The following is a 20,680-nucleotide window of genomic DNA, read 5'->3' as shown; positions in this document are numbered from 1 at the left end:
GCTGTTGTGGCAGCTCCTATCCTGAAGGAGTGTGCGGAGTAGCGATCCGCGGGAAAACCAGATTTGACTAGAATGGTTTTTAAGAGTGTCTGGAATCTGTGGCGAGTGATGGGTAGCCCTTCGTCTGACACGAAGGGCGGGCTAGTAGACGAAGCTTGAGCTGACCGATATGAGATGTAGTGAGATAGTTATTGGAAAGGCTGAAGATCTGAGGCGGAGTTAAATGGATATGGAGTGTCCTTTCGGGACTGATCGGTTTTACTCTGTTTGATGGTAAATCGAATGGTGTCTTGGTCTAGCTGCTCTAGATCTGCGATGCACGGGTGGACATCGGGAACGAAGAGAGACGAAGGGCATGTAAACTCGCTACATCTCAGCAGCCCAAAAAGGCCAGTAGAAACATAACGGAGATGGTGGAATCGGAATGCGGTGACATGAACCCTTTGCGAAGGGTAGCGAGGCAGGTGGCGAGAATGCTTGAGGTAATGGGAAGGCGGGAGTCTTGGGGGACTGGATGTTGCCTACGGATACCTTTAATTAACAAGCCTATCCTGGTGTCGGAGAAGGGGCATTCGGAGCCGTGGGGGCGTTTGTAGAAGAAATGAATGCCAGCTAGGTAGACTCTAATGGAAGAGACTTTGATCCCGAGTGAAGTGTGGGCGTAGGTGATAAATGATAATATGGTGACTGCATCGAAACTGGGAAATGGTAGTGAGTGCTTTGCATGGAACTGTTTGAAGCACGACCAAGCAGTCCAGTAGGACTGCATGGTCCTGGGTGCGAGGGCTTGGAGGGCTAGGTCGGCCGTGATGGGCTGAAGATAACTGAGGGGGTGGTTTATAGGAAGATGGTCTCCGAAAAGCTGGGGAGTGGAGTAGGGTACGGGTCCGCCTCTGGAGCCAAGCTTCTGAATCTCTGGAAATTAAGACGAGAAAGAGAGTCAGCAATTTCATTGTGGCAACCGGGGACGTGCGCGGCTCTTATGATGAACTGGTAGCTGGCTGCTATCCAGATTAGACGCCTAATAAGAGGGGAAAGCGCAGGCGATTTTGAGCGCGAGTTATTTATGACGTGCACTACGGCTTCGTTGTCGCTGTGGATTAGCACGCTCTTGGAGGTCCACTCCTTCCCCCAGAGTAGGGCCGCAATGACTACGGGGTAGAGTTCGAACACGGCTGACGATTCGTTTTCCGTTATTAGCGCTCTGAACTCTAGTGGCCAAGGGGATGCAAACCAGCGCCCTTTGAAAAAGCCTCCGAAGCCTATTGAGGGGGCTGCGTCTGTGTACAGCTGGAGGTCTTCTGGATATGATTGGCAGTCGTCGTAGAACATGCACAAACCATTCCATTCGTCTAAAAACATCCTCCAGAGTTTGAGATCGGCCAGGCACTGGGCATCTAGATATACTACGTCTTCGAGAGATGGGGATGCTGAGGCGCAGTTTAGGAGATGCGAGATGAAAGGGCGGCCCTGGGGAATGATTCGCATGGCGAAATTGAGGTGGCCTAGAAGGGAGAGAACTTCTTGTTTGGTGTGAGATGGTGAGGTTATAAACTCGTTCAACAGTAAAGAGATTCTGTCTTTTTTCTCTTTGGGGAGAGATGAAGAGAATTCTTCGGTATCTAAAATGATGCCGAGGAATTCGAGTCTGGATAAGGGACCGCACGTTTTCTCTTCTGAGAGTGGGACTCCCAGTTTGTTGAATACGTCAGTTAGCGTAGAGATGCCTAGGGCCGGTGGGTAGGAATGGGGGATAACTACTAGAAAGTCGTCCAGAAGATGAACGAGAAATGGGAGCTTATAGTTATTTAGGAGAATCCAGCACAGGGCTTCTGATAGCGTATCGAAAATTTTGGGACTGCTGCGGCAGCCGAAGGTGAGGCGAACTGCAAAATAGTATCTCCTATGCCATTTGACTCCGAAGAGGTGCCAGAATTCGAGATCAATGGGCATGACTTTGAAGGCTGAGGTGATGTCCGCTTTAGCTAGCCAGCAACGTCTACCTGCCTTTTTGATCAGAGCGATAGCGTCATCGACAGAGTGGTAGTGCAGCGAGAACTCTTCTAGTGGAATCAGACTGTTAATGCTGGGAGTGGTACTATTGTGCGGAGCTGAGAGGTCGATGATAAGTCTCTTTTTTCCTGAGTATTTGCGCGTAGCTACGCCTATGGGGTTGATCCTGTAGACTGGGAATGGAGGCATGGTGAACGGACCGATCATAAAACCAGATTCGACCTCTTTGCTTAGGAGTGAGGTGACTACCTCCGGATCTTTGACGGCAGATTGTAGGTTTTTACAAACGAAAGACTCTGTAGGTCTTGCTAAAACACCTGGATGGAACCCGTGCTTCAACCCTGAAGTCAAATAATCGCAAAATCCCCTATTTGGATTGGACTGAAGTTCTGAATGGAGAGCAGAAACAATGATTGGAGTAGAGAGATACTTTTTAAACTTTTTATTTATGTTCTTGAGTGCGGAACAGACTGACTTGGCATGGGCGCCTGCGCAGTAGCTGCAAACGTGGAGGTAACGGCAGGAGGATTGGCGACACTGAGCGAAGTTAAATCTTCGGCAGATTTCTCGACCTTTCCAGGAACGCTCGTCCTCTTCCCTGGCTTCTCCTGCCGTAGCATCGGGGATGCGGGGAACATAGGAAGAGGATTTAGGGGCTGTGGAGCTGGTGCTGGGGAATTGATGGTCGGGGTTGACTAGTGGACACTCGGCCGCGCCGTGACTGGGGCTATTGCAGAGGGGACAAGATGGCTTAAGTCCTAGGAAAACGCGGTTATGGAGCTCCATATCGAGCACGCCCCAGTAGGGGTTTTAGTTCCAGAGGCCGACTCTGGCAGCGCATTTTGCTGAAAACAGCCGGTGGTAGCCTACGTATGAAAATGAGCTCCACCGTAGGATACGGCTAGGCCGGCGATGATGGCCAGGTAGTCATTTAGCTTAGTCATTTGCGTCGACTGGAGAACACGAAACAGACGACTTCTGTGTAGTTGGCAAAAGCTATGGTGAACTCGGGAAATGACAGGGTTTTTTGATGCTGGGCCAGAATTTTTTTTTTTTTTTTTTTTTTTTTTTTTTTTTTTTTTGAGAAAAACCAGTTCGCCGCAAACTAGATCCCGGTTATGAGAGGGAATAGGAAGGGAGGGAAGAATGGTAGAAAGGTCTACGTCTGCACCTGACAAGATGAGGTTCCTGGTGGACGCTGTGACGGGTGGTGGTTCGAATGCTGCAGCGTGAGGAGGCGGTGGCAGGGCCTGTGCTGTGGCTAAAGAATAGTTTTGCTGCCGGAACGGGACGTCGTGGTCCGAAGCACTCGCGGAGTGCTGATGACCCGCTGCTGCGGGCTGGTCTAGCGCGGAGCCGGGGAAGAGATGGGAAGGGAGAAAAGGGGGGAGGGAGGGAGCGGTCGCTGACGCGACCGGAAGGGGAGCAACCTGGGACAGGGTCGCGGGAAGTGGGACGGGGAAGGAAAGAGGGTTAGGGGGGAGTAGCGACGCTGTCGCTATCGGCGCCGACTAAGACCAGGTGCTCGCTAACTCATAAGAGAGATGGGGAGCTAGTGAGGTGACTCTTCGAGCTGACGCTTCGTGAGTTGAGGCGTGCTGTACAGACGTGGCTCCCGGGATGGAAAGGGGAGGGGGAGAGGGGGGAGGGAGGGAGCAGTCGTCGGAACGACTGGAGGTGGGGCAGGCCTGGACCGAGTCCTGGCTAGGGGAGGTGGATGGGGGAGGGAAAGAAGGAGTGGGGGGGGGGGAGTAGCGACGCTGTCGCTACCGGGGCCGTCTGGAAAAGTGGGGCTGGACCCGGAAATACGGCGGAGATGCGGCGGGAATGGGCCTGAGCCGCTGACGTGGCAGTGGCTGTGGCTGAAGCAGCGGAATGATACGCTCTGAAGCGTGTGGTGCCGGAAAGTGCGGTCAGCGTGCCCGGTTCGCGAGGTGGCTGGTGGTGTGTGCTTCGTCCGGCTGAATGGCCGGCGGAAGGAACCGCGTCGGGATGCCAGAAGGAGCAGCTTGCTTCCTGGTCTGGGGAGGAAAACAAAGTGAGGGAGCGGGAGGGCGAAAAGACCGGGTTATCCGACTGCGTTAGAAGGCGGAGGAGATGGAACTTCCTATCCGACATGCGGCATCGCGATGCCGCGGGAATGGAGAGTGCTGCGGATGCGAGCCACTGTCCAGTGGGTAGGGTCAACGCCTTGCTGGCGCTGGGTGGATTTCCAGTTCCATGAGAGCTGTCTTGTCAATGCGAACGATACGCAGACTGAATGATTTCGCGAACGTCGGAGCGTGTGACGTATGGAAAAGGAGGTCGGCTTAAATAGGCCTACCCTGCGGCGGCAGTGGGTGAGTTAATTGCTGTCAATCATCCCGAAGGCTCCACCCGAACTTTGTTTATAAAACATCATTTATGAAACAGTATTATTTTGGATTTTTTAAATTTTACCAGGTCAAATCTAAAAATGATTTCAAATATTTGGACATGATTGCTTGGGTTTTTTCATGTTTACATGTTCGGACAGCACAGAATGCTGAGATATGTTCTACCTTACTTTACTGGAGGGTACACAATAGATATGGAAACACTATAGGTTTGTAGCATCTCATATTGCTGCCATGGATGGCTTTCTTCAAAGGCAGGAAACTTACTGTCGTACGTACTGCCCAGCAAGCAAATGTTCTCACCAAATTAATATTATTATCTTTGAATGAATGCTCTATATTGTCCTTACTTGCTATGGTACTTTGTCAACATCTGACTCCATCTTTGCATATTTTTAACTCTCACTATATCTTTCAAAAGAGACAACATGTTTAATAGAGTGCACAGAAAAACAGTTGGTCAGCTCAGTAATCTTGCTTTTCCCACTCTGTGTGTGTTCCCCCCCTTTTACCCAAGTGCTCCTCCAGCAGGGGTGGTGGCGGGGTGGTGTGGTTAGAAGGCCACAGTGGCATGTGTGGAGAGCAGTTGTGCTTGTAAGCAGTGTGGTACACACCCTGCATTTACAATAAGCTGTTGATAGTGATTAAAGTGGCTGTGTGGCGTCTGTGATATGCCCTGGGAAAGCATTAATCTTTTGGGTTCCTGCCCTTTCCCTAAAGAGTCGTGATCAAAGCGCCGTGCCCCTGCTCAAGGACGGTGGAGGTCTTTGGGGAGGGAGGGGGCCAGGGTTGGCTGGGAGGGTGGTAGCTAGGTACAGCAGATGGAAAGTTCACCCCCCTTGCTTGTTTCACGGAAATGTCAGAACTGTAAAAATGGTTTTATAAACCATCAATCATACATAGCCTGTACTGCCCAAAATAGTCAGGAGGGTGAGGAAATTAGACCTCGCCGCTGAACTGTGGAGGTAATTACTGCAGCTTGGCTTAGGTGACTTCCTTTTTAGCAAAACCCAGGGCTGGCTGAGCCGCACTTTCAAAGAAATGTCCAGTTGGCCCCGCGAGAAGGCAGGTGTGTGCAATGAGAGCAAAGCGAGTTGAGAATTTCACCCTCCTGCAGGATCAGCTGCCAACTGTTTGTGAGTGCTTTCTTTGGAGTGCTCCCACTTCTTCTTTTTATGTAACAGAGGTTGTTGCATCTCTGGCGATCCTTGAAGCATATCCTGTTGCCCATGTTTTAGAGATATGGGTTGTTACAATGAATATTCAAGTAAGATAAGAAACAAGTTTAAAGATAGTACGACAGAATTTTTCTGCTTAAATGCTATGCATGGTGTAGATTATTTCGACTTTCTGTTTTAATGCTATATATGGAGTAGTTCATTTTAGTTTGGCAGGTGAATTTGACTTCATTGGAATAGAATAATCTTAGCTACAAAATAGTGTCTTGCATTTTAGTCTGGCTAGTTCTAGCTATTGTTTTGCTTTTGGTTAAGTTAGATTTTTTGCTGTTGGCAGCAATGAAATTGGCATAAACTTAATGTGTACTGTAGTAAGTGTATTAAATACAAAAGTATACACTTATCTGCTATAAACAGTGTTGGTGTAATGAGAACCATGTTGTGGCTGGTAGTAAAACAAGGGGCTTGAGGGGTACTTGTGGTCTTGTCCAAGGCTTTACCTTGTCCTGCAGCCAGCAATTTACTGTCTGTTAGAATTACAGGGAACACCATGTCCCTTTGTGATTGAACGAATGGCTTTATTGTTGGAGTTATTTTTATTTTGCCACAGCATGACATTTTATTTGACATGCAAAGTGCTCTGTGGGTTTGCTTGTCGGGCGAAAATATTTTACCTTGACTTTGCAAAACTGTAACACCATCATCTTTTATTTGCAGTATGTGCTTAGGTTGATTAAGAAGGTGATCATTGGAGGTGATTTATAGCTTGTGGGTCGGACACAGAGTTTGTGGCTCCTGGTTTAGCATTCAGAAGGAGTTTCAGGTTCTTGTAAATGCACCGTATTTCCCCAAACTCAATGGCAGTTTATGGAAATGACCAAACCAGTTTAACACCTTGTCCATCTGTGCTGTCCACGCATGGCCTATTTACTGGTTCACCGTATGCAACATTAATGTAATATGCATAAAATGCACAGAATTACACTTTTTTCCATATCACACATCCTCTCATTCTGCTCTTAAGCATCTATTGCAAGCAGTTTTCAGATACACACAGGAGAGGTCTCAAATAGGGGACAGTGGCGGCTGCTGGTCTTTCAAAGAGGGCAAGCTCATTTTCGGCCTACATCATAAAAATTGTCCATTTATTTATACGTAAATTCTAGCCTGGGTTTACCCATGCTGCCTTATGCACGCAATTTTATTCACGCTGCTAGGCAGCCTGGATTCCATGGACTTCGTTTTCACCTCAACGAAGGAACCAATCACAGAACGGAGGGGGGGACAGCAAGATAATGACGACACAACGAAGCGGTTATGAGCTACGTACAGACGCATTTGATAGACATTCGTAGCGCCCAATAAACGGCTCTGGGCATTCGTAAACCACTTTTCAAATATGAGAAAATGAATGTGTAGTTCCCAGATCCCATCTCAATGACATGAGGTTTGGCGTTAGCCAGGCTACGTAAATTCTGCCCTTTTCAAGAAAATGCTCTGTGACCCTGTCGTACCAACTAGGTGTCTTTTCCAGTGACTTGACCAGTGTCCTCTCAATGGCCAGCAGAGCTAGGCTGCTTAAACGGCCTTGGCCAATTGTGTTACGGGTGTAGGACTTGAGCCACTTACAGGAGAAGCTCCTTTCTACACCTGCAGATGAAACTCTACTTGTTGCCACTAATGAAAACAGTTTATAAAACTGAGGAATTGCATTGTCCAACTCCATGTCTTTAAGGAACACCAAGTAATCACACAGCTTTCCCTTGTTACCCTGCAAGTCCTGATCTGAATACAGGACTTGAAGTTCAGACCCCAGTCTCCCTGAATCAAAGTGATGGCCATAACTTTTCAGGATACTTTGGAAGGCCTCCTCTGGAAACATTTGTCTCATGTCATAAATGCAACTGCAACATGCAACTTAATCTTGCACATGCACTCACATGTTCATTGCTCTTTTCATGCCATTTATATGCCCTGTCAAAGTTAGACAGATCTCCAATGGTGCATTGTGACGGTACGGAATGTATGAGAAAGAAATGAAGTCAGTCGACCAGAGGTGGATATCCCGGTTCCAGAAAGTAAAAGTCCTGCCAATATCCTTCCACAGTGGCCAATCAACAAACTAGCCTATTTAACACAACATGACACAGGATACAGCACCAATGCAGTTGCAAACCCGCCGTTTGTACCCGGGATCCGTAAAGGCCCTCCATTACTGTACCACATGCACTGACAGTAGCTTGAATAACATAGTCACCAAAGCGACAAAATCAAAATCACCAACCTACCAACAAATACCAAAACATTCTTTGGTCATTCCTCTTCAAACCTCTGGCCAGCAACGATCAGCAACATAACCAGACAAAATGCAAGTCCTTGATGCAGGCAAATACCACTCCAGAAACATCATGATTTTACATATCTCAAGGTTACAGCAAAACCCCAAGTATTCTGTTAGCTCCTCAGCCTTTTCAGCAGCCTCCAATACTTCTTTTACAACTCCTTTCAGTGACCATCCTTGAAAATCAATATTAATAATTAATAAAGTATTTTGGCTGACTTTACTACACCACTACTAGTGGTCTTGTGTGAAGTTGAAGTTACCTTCTGACATCCACCAGGAGTTTCTAATCTTATGTTTTACCCCATCTTCCTGTATTGCTCACCAGAAGGCCTCTTCGCTGTCGTTCAAACAAAAATTCTACTGTCTTTGTCATTTACTGACAAAGAGTTCACCTTAGCTCTCATCATGCAAACAAGCCAGTGATTTTAAAACCTGATCATGTCTCCGATGTAGTGACCCTGGGCCAGGCTAGTTATAAAACCAGACATAATATGCTTTAAAGAGCCAAGATCCATACATAGCTTATAACTTCCGTCTTAGCCAACTCATTGACATCAGAGGCCCCTCCAATGAATTTAATGTTGTTAACCTCCATGGCCCATAGCTCTCTCCAAATGATCCTCTTCTCAGCAACATGACCTTGAGATACTGTTGTTGAACGTCTAATCTTGTTTGTGAAAAAACTCATTACCATCTGTCATTTCTCCTGTCCCACCTGCACAAACTCTTCATTGTTTTTTTATTACAATATACAGAATCGCCTCGCCATCAATATAAAAATGTTCTTACACCAGTTTTCCCCTCCTAATAGATACACTTCTACGTTTAGATTTTGCCTTCATTCTTGCCCATTCCATGTCATTCAACTTGGCTAATATAATGGGTACACGAAGCTGTTGTTGTCAGTGCTGTCGTTATGTCATCCATATAGCATCATACCGACATGTGCAGTACAACACATGAGCCTGAAAAATCAGATGCATGATACGAGACAGAATCAAAAGTTCTTTAAGTCTGACGTCAACCAAATATCTTAAAATTCACTGTCGGTAAGGGGATAACTGCCTGCTGTTGCTTTAAAAGTCTGGCTTTGCTGTCAAATTGCAACAATGAACAGCCAATTCCAGCTCAAAACTCCCCTTTTCAATGTGTCAGACCAAATATCAAAAGTTCAACTTTTGTATCAAAAGCGAATTGGTAATAGAACAATATGTGGCAGAAGACCTTTGTGTTCCCCTCAAAGCCAGATTTAATGATTTAATTGGGTAAAATAACAAATGGATGCAAATACAGACACACATTTACTGCTTTGAATAAAAATATGACCTGGTGGAAATCCGTTTTTCATGTGGAACAATTGATATAATTATGTTTGAGCAATGGAATGTCTGTTTACACCAATAACTTCTTTTTGCTGAAAATGACTGAAATTGCATAGACTTTTCTACATTTAATTTTCCCCCCATAAAAAGTGGCTTCTTTTCAGCTATTTAGGTAAACTGACACACCTGTATCTCTCTAAGGTACTTTCCATATTGTCAGACACTAAACAACATTATCAACCTTTCAGTGATGAAAACAAGTGGTTTATTTTGACATGCCTACTTGCCCCAGAGGATTATATTGCCGCTTTGTGGTTGGCAGTTATAGCATTGTAACATAATCAGGGCCTAAATTTCAGCACAGGATTGCAGCTATAGCACATAATTTATTCAAGTCCCGCAACTCTAATACTGGAGCATCATGAATGCGGGACCGGACGGACCAACCTCTGACTTGAATCAAACTTAACCCTATGCAGAGATACACACGTGCACAGAACCACTTTGCAGGTCCGCTGTCTCTCTCTCTCTCTCTCTCTCTCTCTCTCTCTCTCTCTCTCTCTCTCTCTCTCTCTCTCTCTCTCGCAGCAGGTCACTAAGTCAAATTATGCTAGGTGCTTCTACATCAATTTCTAACCGACAGGAAACACAGAAGGATTACATAGAGTGGCCATGAGACGCGTAATCGACTGCGGACATGCACAGCTAGAGACACAGAGTGCATAGTAGGCCTACCTACACTTTCTAGTGGGCATTCATTACGTGAAAGATGCTTCATACCAAAACAGCGATCAAACATTATCAAATTTGTCATGACGTGTTGTCACAAACACTCCTATTTGAGAATCAAAACCAAAATCATGCAAGTAAAGTCTATGTTAACTCTTCTTTCATTGATGCCTGTAATAAAGAAAATGTGATTTTGGTTCGTAAAATGTATTCCCCCTATGTGGAGCACTGAAGACTTAAATTCCCCCTGTATTCCCCCTATGTGGAGCACTGAAGACTTAAATCTTTTTTAGCAACTGGCTAGTTGCCTTAACTTTGCTTACATAAAACCAAAACAAACCATTATATGACTTGAGATGAAAGGCAAAGGACTTTACTCAGCACTACAGTATATTCAGATAGAGAAGCGCAATCAGATATAACAATCTCAGCTTAAAATATAACATTGCTTCCAAAAGCTTTGTCAGTTTTAATTGACAAAACACTGTAAATGCAAGCCTGTCTGAATCATTATATTTTTACTCGTGAATCACAAGAGGCAGTCTTTTCTATATCAATTATTCCTACATAGACAGCTTGAAAGGTAATGCCAAAAAAGAAAGACATGAATGGTCTTTTGACATTGGTTTTGCCATCACAAAACCTATTAGCCACATCCTGTCATCTTTGACATGAAAGTAATACCATGGACCTTTGTCTGGCACAGTGATATTTATGTGTTTTTTTATATATAATGAATATAAGGTAAAAGGATCCTGATATATAATAGCCTTTGAAAGAATGATAATGAAAATAGCATGTGGATGGAATGCACATTGGCTTCTTATTTTTTATAAATAAAACAGTTCTAATATTTCTTTGATTTTCCATTTCATTCAGGAGGGCATAGACAATTGCAAGACAGTAAAAGGATCGGTTACACTTTACTTGAAGGTATCTACATAAGAGTGACATGACACTGTCAAACATTATAAACAAGTCATAAACGTTTATGACGGGGTCCAACACGGTGCCCGCGGGACGCCTGTGAGGCGCCTGCAGCACACCTTCTAAAAATAGCCAACAAGTCGCCTGCAGATCACACTAAACATCCTCTATTGTAAAGGAAATCTTAAATATATATTTAATTGTAGACCAGAACCATTTTAAGAATGTACTGTATGTAGCCATACATCTGTAAAATTAACTTGATATTGGTGATACCTTACAAATTTAAACTGGGTTAAATTGTAGCCTTTGGCTCCAAATCCCTTTCCCATTTATTCTTTAAACAACAGCGGAAGCGGAGAGCATACACGCCGCTCGCACGCATATAGTAAAAGAGAAAAAAAGCTTGCTCGTCTGGTGTAGCCAGTGGAAGCATATCTTTGGGAAAGTTCTGTGGCCATTCCGTGTTCATCCCATAGGTTCCTATATGATTGTTCAAGGACTGAAAAAGAATTGCGAGAGATTTCAGATGTGCAATAAAAAGGCGTCTTCATATGTTAGGGTGGTGTTGGTGTTTCTATTGAAATGTTAAAACTGAATTGTCCACTGAAATCAGAACTTAAACACCCTCTGAATTTTTAATGGTGGGTGATGCTAAAAATTGTAATCTAAATTATTAATTGCACAAAAAGATTGTTTTTATTTGTTTAAAAAAATTAGATTAGATTCCTCATGCAAACTTTGAGCGAACTGCAAGCAAACTTTGCGAGCAAAATAAGCAAACTGAACAAAACTGTTGGTAGTGTTGCATATTGATATTTAAGTATTGGAGAATCAGACGAAAATACAGTTGCTTAATATATAAAGGCTTATAGGCCTACATAATATTGATAATTTAAATGTAAAAATCACATAGGCCTATTATTTAGGAGGATTACCCTCGCAAAAAAGGGGTGAGGGTCTGTTTGTTTCAAATGAGTAGCCCTCCATATGATTTCGGGTCCTACAGGTAGCCCTCATTCCCAAAAAGGTTGGAGACCCCTGGTTTATGACATAACGCTTCTGTCATTCAGGGCCCTATCATGACATTCTAAAGTGCATCGTCACTCGTCAAAAGTCTATTCAAATTTAGTAGGATGTCCAGTTCACATTGGGAGGGGTTTCGCTATCAAAAGTGGAGCGCATGGCGTAACAAGGTGTTCCTAGGTCTTTTAATCAGTCATATGGGTGTGTTTGGGGCGTAACATCATTTTAAACCAATGAGAATGACATCTGTCATTCCCTTTAACGGCGCAACGTGCGATATGTCAAATAAATGCATCGGTATTTTGGCATTTGAAGGAGGCTGCTTGCGAGACCGTATAGAATAGTCATTCTTAAATCATGCTTTACTAAAATCTAGCATAGCCTTCACGCATTTGCACTCGTTGGCAAAGTGCACTCATTGGCAAAATGAAACTAACTTTACCAAGGAGTCAGTCAACGACAAGACAGTTATATGCAGTTACTTTCACTATTGACTGACAATGGGTTACCACCGAAAACATAGGCTGGAAAAAGCAACACTTACCCTAATATTGCTCAAATGACTGAATAAAACAACATTTATCCTGAGAGTCTCTCGCCTCTCCCCTAATCACTTTTAACCGTCATTACCAATTTGCAAATGATGGTGAATAACTAGGCTACTCATTATGAGATGTACAGTATTTCGTAATATCTTTGTTCTAATTATGTTTCCCATTGTAATCGTGCAATTTGTAATGCTTTGCATGGACGTGCGCTGGTGTGCGTTCATGAATGATAGAAGGATGGTGCGTGCACCTGCCAATATGACTGTTGACATGCGCTCTTAAAATAGCATATGAACAACTTGCCATTGACTTCTGACCAGGTTTAGGTGGTGTATGATAGCGATTTTTAGACAACGCGCTAGGCCCCTCCCTAGGTTGTTAATTGCCACACCCCTGGGCGCAATGCTTAAAAAATAAACGTGCAAAATACCGAATTCAACTTTGCGCGGGTGAATAACGAGTATTAGGCCATGCACTGGTGACCCAAAATACAGCCCTAAGTGTCATTTGGTTTAGTTAGGGTTAGGGTTCATGTGTCATGACCGTGTCATACACTCTTATATGTAGATACCTTCAAGTAAAGATCTTTCGCACAAAAGAAACTAGGTCGTCTCTTTTCTGAAGGGATGCATGGATGTAATGTATGTATGAGAAAAGGCTTTTTTGTCGATTGTATATCTCATCCTGCCTGTCATTTTCCAATTTCTGCATCAGTAGCAAGCTGTTTGTTAAGGAACAAGGCTGGAACATGTTCCCCATACTTGTGTGTTGGAGAGGAGCAATGGGTTTAGGTATGTGTGGGATTGACATCGAGCTCACTATTAATATTTGATCACTATCCAGTCTCTCAGAAATGTAGTTGCGCCCTCCATTGAATGTGTGAGTGCCTGTGTGAGTGTGTGTTTGGAAGAGAGAGAGAGTTGGGGATAAAGGGAGTGTGTGAATATGTGTCTGTGTGTGAGGGAGAGATGAAGAGACTCCTTTTTTCTCCCTACTTATACAAGATCTGCAAGACTAGAGCAGCACCGTCTTTTCTCCAAGGGGGTAGGATTAGTTTTTTCTTTTAACACAAAGACCTACTTACCTGATGAGCTTGAGAAATCTGACCTGTCCCTGAAACTCCAGGGTAATATCAACAATTATCTGAGACTGTTGTTGCTTCTCATTACCTGTAATCTTCCTCCTCAATTTCAGTTCCTGCTGTTGTCTCTGTTTCCCTGCAGTGGTTTCTTCTGCTTTTTGTTTTTCAGGCCTTCTTGTCTTAAATTTCAAGGAACAGACCTGGCTCACAGTCTCCGAAAAGTGTCACAGCACAGTGATTATTTATGCAAGTGTCTTGCTTTAAACTTTTCTCACCTTTCCCACCTAACTGACACTGACACATTTTTACAGGGATATCCGTCTTGTCAAATTAAACTTTTATTATCATTACTTGAGGAATTGGAGTTGTAACAAGGCTGTTTCACTGAAAACTAGGAGGATGTTTTGCAGAACTGACCTGTGTGCTAACACATTCTACTATATCCCTGGCATTTTAAGATCTCTGATTCCAAAGACTCCTTGTTTGAGGCGAAAAGGTTCGTTTTTGTCTACCGTATTGAATAGAGGTGCTGTGAGAGACAGGAGGCCCAGCTCACCTTTGATTCAGTGTGTTAACACGGTGGCCCTGATCTTTACAGCGCTGTGCTTTATATCCCTCTGATCCCCAAGGCTTCTCCTCTGAAATGGAATCTCTTTCTCCATTTTCTGCTCACCTCTCAAATATTCTGGCTGAAGATCTAAAACACCCTGTCCCTCAGTCCACTAGGATTGATTCTGTGTGTGTGCGTGTGCGCGTGTGCGTGTGCGTGTGTGTGTTTGTGTGTGTGTGTGTGTGTGTGTGTGTGTGCGCGTGTGTGTGCGTGCGAGCGCGCATGTGTGTGCGCACATGTTCATAAGCTTATATGTACATGCATAAATGTTATGGCATTTGTCTTTGACCAGAATGTCCACTCCAAAAACATTGTTTTTTTACTCAATGCAATGTGAGTGATACAGATTTTGTACAGTTAGAGGTATATTTGATTTTAGATTAGCCTGGAGCAGATTCAATAAGTATATTTAGAAAAATGTTCCAAGGTCAGCATTTAAAACATTCAAGTGCCCTTTTAAACAGTATACTAAGACAGAAGAGCTTTGTTTTGAGAGAAGTGAATGTGTCTCATCTCCATAATCTGTTAAATTGAAGCCTTTGTGTCTGTTCATGTGGATAAGAGTCTGTCAGTGTTTGCTGCTCTCTCTCTCTCTCTCTCTCTCTCTCTCTCTCTCGGTCTTTCTGTGTGTGTGTGTGTGTGTGTGTGTGTGTGTGTGTGTGTGTGTGTGCAAGAGAGAGAGAGAGAGAGAGAGAGATAGACCAACTGCCTTTAGTGTGTATTTATGCAAGTGTCTGTGTGTCTGTGACAGCCAGTGTTATGGATGTCACAAGGGGCTCTGGGAGCTACAAACTCAATGATGCCACAGCATTTACTGGCTGACATAAAGCCATTTCTTGTTTACCTGGAAAAGTAGACACAGATACTACCACAAGCCCCTCCTGCTGCTAGATTGTTTTTTCTCAACAAGACAGTGAATTCCTGAATCCAGTACTGTCAGCAGTGACAAAAGCACCACGCTTAGAGACACAGAATTGTTTTCCTGTTAGACCTGGGGAGAATGTCTATAGTGATCTGCATAGTCCCCCCCCCCCCCCCCCACATTTATCACTATAAAGAAAGTCACTAAACTGACACAGATGCTCAGGGTGCTCAGGGGTGACTGGGAACATTTCCTCTTGTTGCTTGCTCCTATCATGTTTTATTTTTCTCATCTTAGTGAACTGAATAGAGGGATAAATGTGCTTTGATCATGTTTGTTTAAACAGTCTAAAATATTATCAGCCCTCAGCACCTCAGAGATTAAAGGGTTAAATCCCACCATCATCCATCTCTGTTGTTTGCTCTTGTGCGATGTAGTACATGTGTAGCATGGCTGTCATCTTAGCATGTTCATGTCACAGTGATGGAAACGCCTTTGACACTGATGCTACCTGACAGCCCCCTTGTGCTCATTTATGTCCCCCTCTGGCAGACACTGTGCAATTTCATCGTGACCTCCTTGTCACTAAAAGGGTGAAAAAAAAGTCCCTAACCCCTCAAATAAGTGGGAAAGGTCTGCTCTCGCAGCGAGAGGAGCAGAGGAGGCGGACTTGTAAAATGTTGACACTGTGCTCCAGAGCACAGCGGTGAGTGCGCAGATGTCGAGCCAATGAGCTTGCTTGAGTTCCTCATTTGATTGCAGCGCCCGCCACATGTCGCGAAATGTCAGTGCCTCTCAGCCTTCAGCTCCTATGCCTCCTTGCTGCCCAGTAGGTTGGTGGGTGGGGTGATGGACTCCGTAGCTAAAGTAGTGGACAAGGTGACGGACTCTTCATCATTGTGTGTGAGTGCACATGTGCATGTGACGCGACCATGAGAGGATAAATATATGTGAAATAAAAGAAGTGAGTGTGTGTGAGAGAGAGACAGAGGTAAAGTGAGTGGCCTCTGGACTAGAGTGGGGTGGGTACTGTAGCATCTCTGCCTGTCTGCTCGGCCACTGCCAGTGACCTGAAAGCAGATTGTGAGAGCTCGCATCAGCCGAGGCACTGAGGCATACACACTAGGCTGCTCTGTGATTTATGGCCTCCAATGTAGTCAATAACAGCCCTGGACTGAGATGCAAAGCTGGCCAAGATTAGATTACAAGGCTGGGCTCTGCATTGGGCTTTCTTCATTAAGGAATGTCAGCACCTTACATGTAAACTGCTGCCCAGCATCTGTTTATGTGCTTCTCTGTGATGACTTGGCCTTAGGAATTGCCGCAGTGCCTACATATATTTGCTGGTGCCTGATGGTATGCAATGCAGCTAGGCTCTTTACTTTTGTATTGCTATTTACAATGCACTGATAGATATCCTTACAGATGGAGAGCAGTGTTCTACATGGAGAGTAGCTGCTGAGAAGATGCCTGCTGTTATAAAGATGAATACAGGTATAGCTATGCATGTATTCAAAGGTGACCTATATGGTCTTTATTTCTGTCTTCTTTACAACATCTAGTTCAATGAAAGGTCAGATGTATTGTGCACATGTCTTGTATTGCATTGGTTTTATTTTCAGGGCTTGATAAATGTGCACAAATGCAAGTAAATTCTGGAAAAAAAGAGATTGTACTGGATTGTAATATAAACAAAGGCAGAGTTGTTATTATGCCTAATTACAGTAACTAAACAAGAACCTGTGATTTTTGTCAACACATACTACACACCGAAGGTATATTTAATGAAATTGCTTTCTTCTCTCTGGATTGACACAGAGCCTGTAAAAGGATTAGAAATGTTGTGCATTAGACCTGGTTGCCTGATGCACATGATTGGGTTCAAAATCATTAAGTCAGGCTTGACTTGATGTTCACCTCCATTACATTTCCATGTGGAGTGGAGGTCACTAGGGTGTGGTATCACAACAGAATTTTGCAGTGTCCAGGGAAGAGACACAACTTGAGAATAGTTGAGAAAGATGTGCTTTTAAACGGAGAACACCATGAAGGCTATGCTGCATTATGTCATAGTGATAGTAGATAATTATCTGATAATTATTTGATCCCGTGAGGGAAATTTGGTCTCTGCATTTAACCCAATCGGTGAATTAGTGAAACACACTCGGCACACAGTGAACACACAGTGAGGTGAAGAACACACTAATCCCGGCGCAGTGAGCTGCCTGCTACAACAGCGGCGCTCGGGGAGCAGTGAGGGGTTAGGTGCCTTGCTCAAGGGCACTTCAGCCGCAGCCCACTGGTCGGGGCTCGAACCGGCAACCCTCCGGTTACAAGTGCTAACCAGTAGGCCACGGCTCTAAGTGGATTCACTGACCTAATTGTGTTTTCACATAGTAGATTAAGATATACTTATATTTCTCAAATGCTTTTCACATGAGACACAAAGACATAGCAGAGAGCCTGTCAAGGTTTCTTTGTTTTAGCTTGGTATGTCTTATTTAGCTACGTTAAGGGCACTGATGATATGCAAATTATGTTATATAATAAACTTTGCAAGCTTGGATTGGTTCACTGAGCGTCATAAAACTGTTTTAAAAAAACTAATAAAATCTTTGCCAGAAAATGTGTTAACAGATATATCCTACGAAAATAATCTTATTTAAACTATAGTTACATAACAACATAGCCAGTGAGTGAATCGGAGGCAGCAAGCTTTAGGGAAAACCAACTGTGTGTACTGCTAGTGCTGTCATCCATCATAAACACTACATACCCGTCAGGGGAGGTGGAGTTGCAGGGTCTGTATGAAACAGCAAATGCGATTATCATGACCTTTACTAGTGATATTTTAAATGGATTTGCTCTTGGTGCCACTGCACTGTATGTAGTGTCCCAAAGGTTGCTCATATATTACAGAGGTGTTTTGCCTTGCAATGTGAATGTCAATCCTCAGCTGCCGATATGTACAGCTGTGCTAAGCAGTTACGTGTAGCTTTTTGGGCAAATGGATTTCGCAGATAGTTTGCTTTTCTTCAGTCTTTTTGAAATCATTTCCAAGACATTTACAAATCCATGTAAAAGTTGTCCTAATTGAATGAGGAAGAAGAAAAAGCAATTACTAAAAAGCAATATGCAGATTACTATAGACATAGGTCCTTGGAAGCTTTTCTTAGTGGCCAGGTCAAATATTTCTGTCATACTGTATGCTGGAGAGAAAAACAGCTACACTGGAGACAGTTTCTGAACACAGGTGATGGCTTCATCGATACGGTTGCTCAAACTGAGTTCTCAGGATGTGACGACATCTGTGTTTGCTTTTATGGTCACAAGGGCTCATAGCAGAGTGTGTTCTCAAGAAGCAAGTTTTATCTTTCATCTTCAACAAAGTACAGTACTGTTCAAAGGCACAACAGATATTGGCTGATATCCTTTGCTCAACAAAAACATTTGTGAGGCTACATGTTGGAAACTAATATGGCTCGCTATAATGTAGTTATGGGAAGCATTAGCCTGATGATTTGATTGGTAGTGGCTGACATGCCAAGGCGTTTGCTGTAGCTCATGTGATGACTTACCATGCCGGACAATTAGATTTGTCGTGAATTGCTGTCTCCAGTATTTATTTATGTATGCTTGCTTGAAATGCTCTCCCAAGTCAAGCCACGGAGCCATAATCCACCCTTCAGATGCTCTGTCCCTGCGTTAGAACTCCAGAGCCCATTCTACCAGGTCTGTCTTGTGCTGTCTGCCTTTATATCAATAGTGTTTTTGACCCTGTTCTCTGAGTTACACTATACCACTTCTAATTTGTTCTAACTTTTAAATTTTTTGTTACTAAGTTTTTGTTCTTTGATATGTGTGCGTATGTGTGTTTTTGTGACTGTGTGTGTGTTTGTGTGCATTTGCAAGAGAGTGACAGAGTGGGAATGACTCATTGTAGTGGTTCTTTCTTTATTTCATAATTAGGATCATTTTTATTTTTAGTCAGTTTGAATATGATAATGTTGGTATTCTAGCTGTGGAGTGTGAAAGTTCATGGAAGTTAATGAAATTTGACATGCTGAATTACTGCCACAATCTTTGCTGGCATTCCAAATTGTGTGTAATTCCATCCATAGGGGGCACTGCAATTGACACATTTGAATAGCTGCTTGGACTGCTATGATCACTGCTTCTGGATATGTGGATGTGGGCAATATCTCTCTCTCTCTCTCTCTCTCTCTCTCTCTCACACACACACACACACACACACACACACACACACACACACACACACACACACACACATACACACACACACACACACAGGCCCATTGGCAGTGCGCACAAGTTTATACAGACACACACAAACATACACTGGTGCACTCACACACAAAGATGAACACACACTCTATCATACTCATATTGAAAATTAACCTCAGATTGAGCACTCAAGGGTATTGTTTTTTTTGTTTTTTTAAATCGATTTTTTTTTTTGCCATGCATGAATATAACTATGAAATCAACGTTTTGGTTGAGATAAAAGTAAGACAGTACTACACAGTATGGGGTTATATATCAATCTGCTGATTTATGTAATGGCCTATGAAATTACATCCACCACCAACTAAATGCAGCATTAAAATACACCACCAACTAAATTAGCAAAACCAGTCCTGATATCCTGTTCTATTATACACTGTTATGAATGTGAACTCAAAAATACCTGTAGATGTTAATGTCAGTGGATGAACACACCAGGGTTTTTACCCATTTACATTGACAACTTTCAAAACTTTTCTAAGGCTTTTCAGCCTTAATTTCTCACAACCTAAAATAACACACAATTACTTCATGCTTCATTACTTCATCACTTGTTGAGTGGACAGTAAACAGCAACCTTTGCAATTTCTATTTGGTTTAACTACAAGATGTCTTGTTTTGTGATTCATCAGTTTGTCACATTATCACCTTGCCATTATCACCTTGTATAGGTTTGTATAAATCCCTATCATATACCATCCTGATCTTATTTCTGAATAGTGATTCTCAGGTTCAGGCTAACTTTGTTGTGCACCTTGCTTCAATTGTTTTGGAAGAGAGGAATAGGGTTCTTTATACAGTTCTAACAGATGCTTGAGGATAAATGTAGTTGCACACTGTTTTTCACAAATGGAGTTTCACAGGTTGTTATCTCTGACATATGACTGATTTCTCTGCCTTAGAGTTTGTGTGGATTCGTGCAAAGTTCCTAAATTTGAGGCCTTCATAACTCTTTCAAATATTTTTGTACTTGACACTGCAGTCTACCCACATGTTACATGAAGTAAGCACATGTGTGTTCTCAGACAGATTCACAATATGGTCAGAGGGTGGTCAACTCAAAGGCAGAGGTTACTGAGCATCATTGTGATGGTCTCATTTGCGGAAGTGTGTGCATGAGGCCTGCTTAAGCATGCGGCTGGTGGAGCATGATGAATATGCTTACTCCATCTGAATATCAGAAATGATTAAAGATGCCCTTTAGTGGTGGGTACACTTATTACAGCAGACTGTAAAGAATCAACTCTGCTTCCCTCAGAAATTAAAGCTACTGGTTTTGTTCAAAGGGGTTCTTCACCATGTTTAGTTGTCAAGCAGCATGTTTTCCTTGAATTACATCCTGCCCAGGATGGCAGATTCT

The 20,680-nt window shown here is 43.4% G+C and overlaps 1 protein-coding gene across 2 annotated transcripts in view; it reads left to right on the top strand.

The window, feature by feature from the left end:
• LOC121678180 (inactive N-acetylated-alpha-linked acidic dipeptidase-like protein 2) overlaps positions 1-20,680 on the top strand; it is a 215,878-nt gene that overhangs the window by 24,307 nt on the left and 170,891 nt on the right. The window contains exon 2 of one of the 2 annotated variants that reach the window (XM_042057471.1): positions 16,429-16,509. The exons of the other annotated variant lie outside the window; for it this stretch is intronic. Coding sequence (XP_041913405.1) covers positions 16,429-16,509 — 81 coding nt within the window. The remainder of the gene's footprint in view (positions 1-16,428; positions 16,510-20,680) is intronic. 2 annotated transcript variants of the gene reach the window in all.

Source organism: Alosa sapidissima, chromosome 12 (genome assembly GCF_018492685.1).
Source record: "Alosa sapidissima isolate fAloSap1 chromosome 12, fAloSap1.pri, whole genome shotgun sequence".
NCBI lineage: Eukaryota > Metazoa > Chordata > Actinopteri > Clupeiformes > Clupeidae > Alosa > Alosa sapidissima.
Note: the sequence above shows the minus strand (reverse complement) of the source record. Positions and strands in the feature narration are given on the sequence as shown.